At 45.7% G+C, this 9004-nt stretch overlaps 1 protein-coding gene across 1 annotated transcript; it reads right to left on the reverse strand.

Annotated features, from left to right (window-relative positions):
* Nucleotides 1-3078, reverse strand: LOC131231078 (G-type lectin S-receptor-like serine/threonine-protein kinase SD2-2). The gene has a single exon (XM_058227169.1). It carries the CDS (start codon nucleotides 2951-2953, stop codon nucleotides 431-433), a length of 2523 nt encoding a protein of 840 aa, XP_058083152.1. The 5' UTR covers nucleotides 2954-3078; the 3' UTR covers nucleotides 1-430.
* Between the last annotated feature and the right edge of the window lie 5926 nt (nucleotides 3079-9004).

Here is a 9004-nt window from a genome sequence, read left to right on the forward strand (position 1 = left end):
TTCACATCAAGCAAAATAGATTAAATAAATAAAACCTCTCTTTACACACAACCGTGTTAGGTGTGAGCAAGCCCCACACGCAGCACACGTGCAAACGCAACAAGCATGTGGTACATCCCCCACTGCCATAGGAGTGCTGTGGACCGTTGACATGCATCAGATAGGAGTGGCCCACCTCGAATTTCATGTGTGATCAATATCATTCTCGTGGTGGGGCCCAGCTCATGTCCTCATCAGATGCCCCCAGACACATGCCAGGTTGGCACGTGGGAAATGCAAACCCAAGAATCCTTCCATCAAATCAGGCCCATTCCATGATTGAAAAACATCAAACCTTCCTCTCCACACCATATTTTTTTTTCCTACAAACATGTATTCGTCCACACTACTCTTCCTAATAAAAAAAATTAAGGAAATTACACCATAGTTCTCATCTCGATTGGGTCAGATTCCGGTTACCGGCCGATCCAGTGGACCCCACATCAGACCCCATATCATCAGATCGGACGCCGATCGGCGTCGATATCTCCTGACCTGATCCAATCCCACCTTCCGGGAAGGAATCCCCATCGAAGAGCGCCTGCAGCAGCTGCGGCGCCGGCGGCACCGCCACATCGACGGTCCCCTCCAGCATCTTCACCACCGTCCCCATGGTGGGCCGTGCAGCCTCGTCGTCCTGTATGCACCACACCGCAATGAGAGCGGCTCGCTCAGCTTCTGCTCGATCAAATGCCTCACCGAGCCGTGCGTCCACCACACCATCCACATTGCCCTCAATTATCTGCCTGGCAGCCCACGGTGGGAAGAACCACTTCTCATCCCTGGCTGGCCCACTCGCCTGCGGCGGGGACTCCACATTCCTCCGCCCGCCGATGATCTCCAGCAATGTCATTCCGTAACTGTACACGTCGGCCTTGGCAGTGATGGCCACACCGGAAATCCACTCAGGAGCGACGTATCCCCATGTTCCCCTCATCGTAGTCATCACACGGCTGAAATCGCGGCCAACAAGCTTTGCCAATCCAAAATCTGAGACCTTTGCCCCGAATTCGCCGTCCAAGAGTATGTTTTCCGGCTTGATATCACAGTGAATTATGCAGTCCCGGCACTCCTCATGCAAGTAAGCAATCCCCCGTGCAGTCCCCACTGCAATCCGGAACCTGACCTCCCAGCTCAGGAACCGTCCATCCCGCCGCAGGAAGACGCTCAACGGGCCATTCTCCATGTAATCATAGACCAACAATCTATGTGAATTCTCTGAGCAGAACCCCCTCAGCCGAACGAGATTAACATGCTGGATGTTGCCTATTGTGCAGACCTCTGCTCGGAACTCCCGGTCGCCCCCACCGGGCCGTTCAAGGCGTTTAACAGCAATAGGTGTAGAGTCTGGCAATGCACCTCGGAAAACCGCTCCGAACCCGCCGTGGCCTAGCTTCTCCGAGAAGCCGCGGGTCGCCAAAGAGAGCTCCTTGTAAGAAAACACCTTCAGACTCATCACAGAGTAACTTCCATCCTCGTCGCTCCGCAGCTTCAATTTCTGCTTCTTCTTCCAAATTGCAATTGCCAAAATCACCAATCCCAGAAGCAAAACCAGCCCAACTAATCCGCCGATCAGAGCTGCTAATTTCCACTTCGAATTCTTCTTCTTCCCATTGATCAAAGCTTCCTTCCCTACTCTAATGTAGAAAACCGCTCCACCCGTCTTTTCCACAGTCAAATTCTGGAAATTCATGGGATTTCCATACAAATTCTTACACTCCCCTGTTTTAGCATTGTAATTCAAACCAAAACAAGAGCAATTCTTCAAGCAAGATTCTTCGCAAGAGCTCTGGCCACCGCCACTAGGAACCAACACACTGGTAGCATTGCCTTGGTAGCCAATGGGGCCCACACTAACAAAACCATCATCTACACTGCACGAGTTATTATCCGTCCGTCGACACCCTCCCATGTAATCCCCGGCCCGCCAACCGGACAGGTCGTTTGGCAGGTATCCATCAAAGCACCGACACGGGCTCAGAATGCGACCACTGCCACCTCGGCAGAAACCCAATTCCCCACAGAGTCCATACACCCTGCAGGCACTCTCCGGCCTCGACCAGAACATGTTCCAGTTATTCGTTTGCGACGACCAGGTATATTGCTTCAGCTGGCCGGAGTAGTCTACAACGAACCGTGTCAGCAGCGACGCCGCCCCGGGCATCTCTGTGTACACGAACGATGCCTGTGGTGTGAACGGTTTGTCGAACCGGAAGTTGTATATGTAGGGTACCGTCATCTCCGGCACTCCGGAGAATGACGACCCTCTCCAGCTCCCAGTCGACCAGTACTGCTGCCGGTACTGATACACGAGCTCGAACTCGCCATATACTGGCGGATTCAGGCGGAGCGTGTAGGGCCCAGGTGATGGGTCCGACACGCTCCGCCAGCATGTGATAGCCGTGTTGGCTATCACATGCATCCCCGGTAGCCAGGTGTCTGCCGGGGAATCAAAGCTCTGCCAAACAATCTTGGCATGCTTATCAAGGAGCACAAAGTTGCCGCTTTCCAAAAGCATAGCTGAAATAGCTGGACGGTCGTTATCCGTCGCCCAGATTGAGGAGTTTCCCCCATCAGTTATCGCCAGCCGTCCATCCTCCGTAATCTGGACCACGGATGAGGTTTGGTTCTTGATGGGGCGGTTGCGGTTGGCCACCCAGACATAGGTGCGGATCGGGATTGCGGAGTACCAGATCCCGACGTACCAGTTGGTGGATCCGGAGTCGGGGCTGAAATACCCGATTTCGAAGGTCCGATTGGGGCTTTGGATAGTTGAGTTTCTTGAAATTAGTGGAGTTGTGGAGGCGGAGATGGGGTTGGTTGAGGTGAAGATAGAGAAGAGGAGGAGAAGGAAAGAGGGGTAGGTGGGGTGTTTTGGCAAATTTTGGGGGTTTTTGAGGGGGTTAGTGAGCATTTTTGGGGGTTTTTTAGGGTTTAATGGGCATTTTTGGGGGTGGTAGGAGACATGTGGTTGGAAGAGGGGGATTTGTAAATTTTTGAGTTGAGATTTTGAGAGAGAGAGAGAGAGAGAGAGAGAGATGAGAGACTTTTTTTGGGAAGTGGTGCAAGGAAAGGCGGAAGAATGAGAAATAAGAAAAGGAGATGGGATTTTAGACAGCTGCTGTCGCTACTCGCGACAGTGGTCACGGGGTAGTCTACTCGCATGCATGCGTGCGAATTTGACACATGCCAAGTAAATCATCTGTGCCGTCCACCATCGGGTGGGGAACCGGATCAGAATTTCCTATAACCTGTTACAGTCGGACTCGGATTCGGTAGCTACCCCTCCAGCACTGGCGTGAGTACTCATTACTCTGTGGGCCCCACCATGATGTATATGTTTTATTCATGCCCGTACATTCATTTTGCCAGGTCAGTTTTTGTCATGAGACTTAAAAATAAGGAAATCGGATTGCGTATTGAGTTACTTAGTAGGCTCTTATGACACTGAGTAAACTCTGCTGGGTCCATTGTGAATGCATGTGGTTTATCCATGCCTTCCATTCATTTTTCCAAATCAGTTCAAGGGTTTAACCCAAAATCGATGCATATACAAATCTCAAGTGAACCATACCACAGGAAAAAGTAGAAGTATTAATTTCTACCGTTAAAAACTTTCTAAGGCCCGAGTGATGTTTATTTGTCATCCAACCTATTCGTAAGATCAGACAGACATGGAGGAAAACAAAAATATCAGCTTTGATCAAGAACTTCGATTGCCCTAAGAATATTTCAAGGGTAGATGTTCAATTCACACTATTTCCGGTGATGTGGTCCAATTGAGGTTTGTATATGCTCCATTTTTGGGATAACGCCCTAAAATTATGTGGTAAAAGAGATGGATTGCCTAAAATAAGTTAGTTTCAAATCTTCAGTGGACCACATCATAGAAAACTATGGTGATTCAACCCCACAATTAAAAACTTTTCAGGTCTACTGTAACATTTATTTATCATCCAACCTATGGACTAGATCATGCATGACTGGATATAAAGAAAATACAAATATCATCTTCATTTAAAACTTTCGTGGCCTTTGGAAGTTTTTAACCGTGGGTGTTTAATCATACATTGTGGTCCACCTAAAATTTGGATTGCCAAAAATGAGAGGGAAAACGGACGTATATAATTGCAAGAGACTTTCAGGGGACCTTCTCACTATGATGCTTGTGAGAAATTCATCTCATCCATCCATTTTACCATATTATATTAGGACATGGTTCCAAAAATGAGGTAGAAATAAAATTTAAGCAGAAGATGGTAAAGATTAAACATCCACAGTTGAAACATTCACGGGACCTCAGAAGTTTTGTATCTAGGTTAATATTCTTGTGTTTTCAGTTTATCCCAGTTGGAATGCCCTTATAAACTGCATGGCATATAAACATGTTTATAAAGACACCCAAATCCATAGCTCAACTGGCAGACTAAGTGGAGATACCTCATTTCAACACTTGAGGTCTTGGTATCGATCCCTAGCAGGGGTGGCTAACATAGAGTGTGTGTACTGGCATGGTGTGTACTAACAAGCAAACCCCCACCCCCCGCCAAATAAAAAAAAAAAAAAACCACCATGTTTATAAAGACCAGGGATCCTTACTCTCTCCTGTAGTAGACTCTGGGGAGTTTCAACACCCGGGTCAAGGCTTCAAGCATCCATAGGTGGTGAAATCCCACTACGGTGTGAGTGTGTGGGGGGGAGTGTGCGTGTGTCAAAAAAAAAACAAAAAACAGAAGACCATGGGGAGGTTTCAACGTTAGTCATGTCCCTATCCACTTTTTTCTTTGATGTGGCCCACTTGAGTTTTGGATGTGCTTTATTTTTGGTGATTTGGCAAAATAATGAATGGAATGGATTTCTCACAAACATGACAGTAAGCCCCACCTGGCATCAGGAAGTTCCAGGGTGGGAACCCTTTGGCAAGCAATCCTGTCCCTGGAAAATGGATGGATGGCATTTGGATAAAACACATACATCATGGTGGGGCCACTGCACCACGCCTGTTATTGAAGGGTCATTACCGAAACCAAGTCTGTTACAGCCCGGGTATACGATTGGTCTGTGGACACCCCACTGTGAAGTTAGTTTGACATCGGATCCAAAATTTAAGTGGGCCACACCGTAAGAAAGTGGGGATTTCAAAGGAAACATTCAAACCTTCTTTGGGCTAAAAAAAAGTTCTGGACTCAGATGGAATTTGTGTCTCCCTTCATCCTGATGGTAATCACCTTATAAAGGGTTTAGATGGTATAGAAACATCATGGTGGGCCTGAGGAAGATTTCAACGGTCCCCATTTCCCCATTTCCGGCCACACTGTTTGATGCAGTGTTGTCCACTTGAGCTGAGGATCTGTTGGTTCATATCCAAACATCAGCTGGTGAAAGTGATGGATGGAGTGGATGTCAGGATCTGTAGGTGCACGTCCAAACATCAGCTGATGAAAGCGATGGACGGAGTGGATGCACATGGGGGTGGCCCCACAGAGCTTCCTGTAATAGGGTGCAGGACACTCGCGTCCGTAGGAACTTAGGACCATTTGTCTACGAGAGAAATGACTGATAATCAAGTGGGTCCCACCTGATTAATGGAGACTGATAGAGAAGGCGATAGGATGTCCTTTTCTCCCTAATTATTTTTGTACTCGGACAGGGAGTTCATACTCACGTGCTCAGAAATTGTACAATTGGATTTGTATACTCATGACTCAAATCATATGGCCGACCAGCAGATAGGGGATAATCCTAAATTCAGATTGATCCAATCGATCCTGACCTTTAACTAATGGATACACACGTGTGAAAGATGCCGATAAGGAGTCAGGCCCACCGCTTGGATTCCTTTATTGGGGACATGCTAATTTTTCAATTGGTGGGCCAGCCGTCGCTTTTCGGAATTTTGATTTTGTTCGGCCTGTCTTCAACCACTAGCAACCCATTTAATGTGGACCAGAAAATTGGACATTGTTGTTTTTAGCCGTCCAATAAATGGCCAGCAGTCTAAGGGCCTGTTTGGGAGCGTGGATTTAGAACCCCCTGGATTCGCAACCCCCAGGATTGGAAACCCCCTGGATTGGCAATCCTCTCGGTGTGTTTGGCACCCTGGAGTGTGAATCAACTTTAATTCAAAAATACCTATACATGATATATTTACAGGGGTTTGAATTTAATTACTAAATCAACTTTAATATCCCCAATTAGTGAGATATATAATTTTTGACACTATGGTTGTGATAAGCCCGCTAAAATATATGCTTTGCCTAAAAATGATGAAATTCCAAGTCTCAAATGGACCGCAAGCACAACATCATGTCTGAGTGACTAACCAATGATTTTTAATCGTTGATTAGTATGGACAATGTTTGGACAGTGCTGGACAATATTTGGACGGTGCTGATCTATATGAACAATGTTTGGACGGTGCTGATCATCGTTAGTGGGCCATGTGCCTAGTAGAATGATAGTGTACAGTGACATACATTTATACCTGCAACTATTGAAATGATTTTAGGTGTAATCCAAGCTCTCACCTTGGATTACAAACCCCCTCAAAGAGGGGATTGGCAATCCCCAGTTGCTTTATGATGCCCAACGACAAGGGGATTTGAAACCCCCTCTAATCCCCTCCAATCCCCTCCAATCCAAGGTGCCAAATGAGCCCTAAGTAGTTGGATAACGTAATAAAAGAAAGTTTTAGTTAATTATACGTATAAAATAACACCTATAATTTGGAGGGTTTTGTTTGAATTACTTGGATGTCATATGTTTGTGCAATTCAATCAAACACAAGGCCATATGTGTGATCGAGGGCTTCCTTACATTTGCGATTAGAGAGTGTGGGCATGCTAGAGTCTTATTCGACTCAGTGTTTGATTGAACGCTGGTGATCCGTGCTGAAACGACTTAATAAGATGATATTGAGAAATCCAATTTTAGCCATTAGTTGTAATAAGTGACCATGGGATTTGTGAAAGGGTAGGGGTGAGTCCTTCTTGATGGATTCTTTTTGCTTTGTATTAAGGACTTTTCTTTCGCCACTGTTTCTAACCAGTATATTTCTCGAAAGAACAAAGACGGACAAATAAACAAAATAAAAATAAAAATGCTAAAACACTGTTGGTCATTCAGACCTAGTACATTGGTTGTTCGAACCCTAGCATTTTACATTCTTTTTTGGCTTGGATGGTGCATCAGTCACATAGAATTGGTCCAGCCTTAATTTCAATCCAGGGTACTTTCCCCTTGTCTAGGGGAGGAGGTGGGTTGGTAGGGTGCTCCATTGGTAGTTATTTCGCGCTTAGCTAGATTCGTGAGGGACCAAACTATGGTTACTCCTTCCTTAGGGGAGGTGGAGCTTCTGATATGGATGCCTTTGCTAGTCAATTGAGCATTTTAAGGAAACACTATTAGTTGGGGCCATCACCGAGAAAGGGTCCCGGATGATTCTCGTGCTTCCTTCTTAAGGAACTTAAAGAGGCCTTTGTCGATATTCTCCTACACCTTATTCATGAATGCAATATAGTTCTTAGTAGAGTGTATCCTAGTACCATGCCATTTATAATAAATTCCCTTTTTGAGTTCCTCGTTCGAGGATATCTTTTGATAGTCGGGGGGCTTAATAAACTCTCTCTTTAAGAGAATGTTGAATATATCCTCGACCTTGGAGATGTCGAACATGTACTGCCTTGGAGGCTCGGAGCCACCTTTCCTCGAGTTTACTCTGGTTGAAGCTCTATACTTTACCTTTTTTAAGGTCGAGCACTCATATGACCATGTGCTTACTATCTCAGCTATGGCCACCTCATAGCAAGTATCATGATTTTCACCTGTCCTCATAGGAATTATTTTCTCTACGACCAACTCATAATTTAGGTCACGATAAAATATGCACTTAGATGCGTTCATCTGTTGTCTCCTTGTAGAGGATCCATTCGTATCTAGCAGTCTGGTTAATAGTCGGAATAAATCTCCAAAGTACATGCCTTTGAACTTCTTGTGAAGCTCGAACCCCATGCCTTCTAAAGCCAGCATGACGAACTCGGCCTTTAAGAGAATGACTGGACAATAATTTTTCGTGCCCTTTTACCAAACAATAAGTTTCTCAACCGTCTCATCAGGCAATTGTCGTAGCGTAGATAAGTTGGCAATTGACACCTTAGGCTCGATGGAGCTGCATGTGAAACTTCTCTTCCATCTCATTCTAGGTTTGAATCGAGTTGGCTGGGAAGCTTCTATACAACGTAAAGGTAGTTCTGGTTAGAGATTTCCTGAATGGCCTAAGCCTCAGGAAGTCATAATGGGACGCTTCACCATATTGCATGGTGAAGCAGCCATCATACTTGATGGTAAAGGTTTCCCTGTCTCCCAAGAAAAGAGTGAAATCAGGAAACCTAAAGCCTCTACAAAATTCATAATGTCAGTCGACCCACTCGAGATAGGATTTCTTACAGAATGCTCGACCATTTGGTTGGACTTCGTATTCCTAAATGAGTCTTATGACGTCGTCCCAGCCAACCAACCTCTATGGACTTACCAGTTCGTTTCAGTCGAGAATCCTTTATGGCGCACAGGGTATGCCCCTGGTGCGTCGTAGTTAATGGCAACATGAGGTGGAATGGACGGAGGTTGGCCCCCGGGCGCATCTACTTTATGGTAGCCATTATAGATAAAAGGCATTGCTAGAGGATGACCCTCTATGTCCTTTGATATCCTTTATAAGTAGCCGGGCTGACTGGAGGTTACCCCCCATGGTGATCAATCCTCTATAAGCCATTGTGGTCGGCTGAAATGACCAAAGGTTACTCCCTGATATATCCAGATGTTGAACCATTAAAGTTGGTTGTCAAATGGATGGTTCTCCCCCCCCCCCAAAAAAAAGAAAAAATAAATAAATAAATTCAATACCAACCAGGGATTGACCTCGGGTGCATAATAGTTATGTTGGTTAGGGTATTTTGGTGTCTATATG

The sequence above is a fragment of the Magnolia sinica genome, chromosome 17 (assembly GCF_029962835.1).
Source record: "Magnolia sinica isolate HGM2019 chromosome 17, MsV1, whole genome shotgun sequence".
Lineage (NCBI taxonomy): Eukaryota > Viridiplantae > Streptophyta > Magnoliopsida > Magnoliales > Magnoliaceae > Magnolia > Magnolia sinica.

What these genes read in the sequence shown, in the direction of transcription:
- LOC131231078 (XM_058227169.1), bottom strand. Translation starts at nt 2,953, where the DNA reads ATGCTCACTAACCCCCTCAAAAACCCCCAAAATTTGCCAAAACACCCC.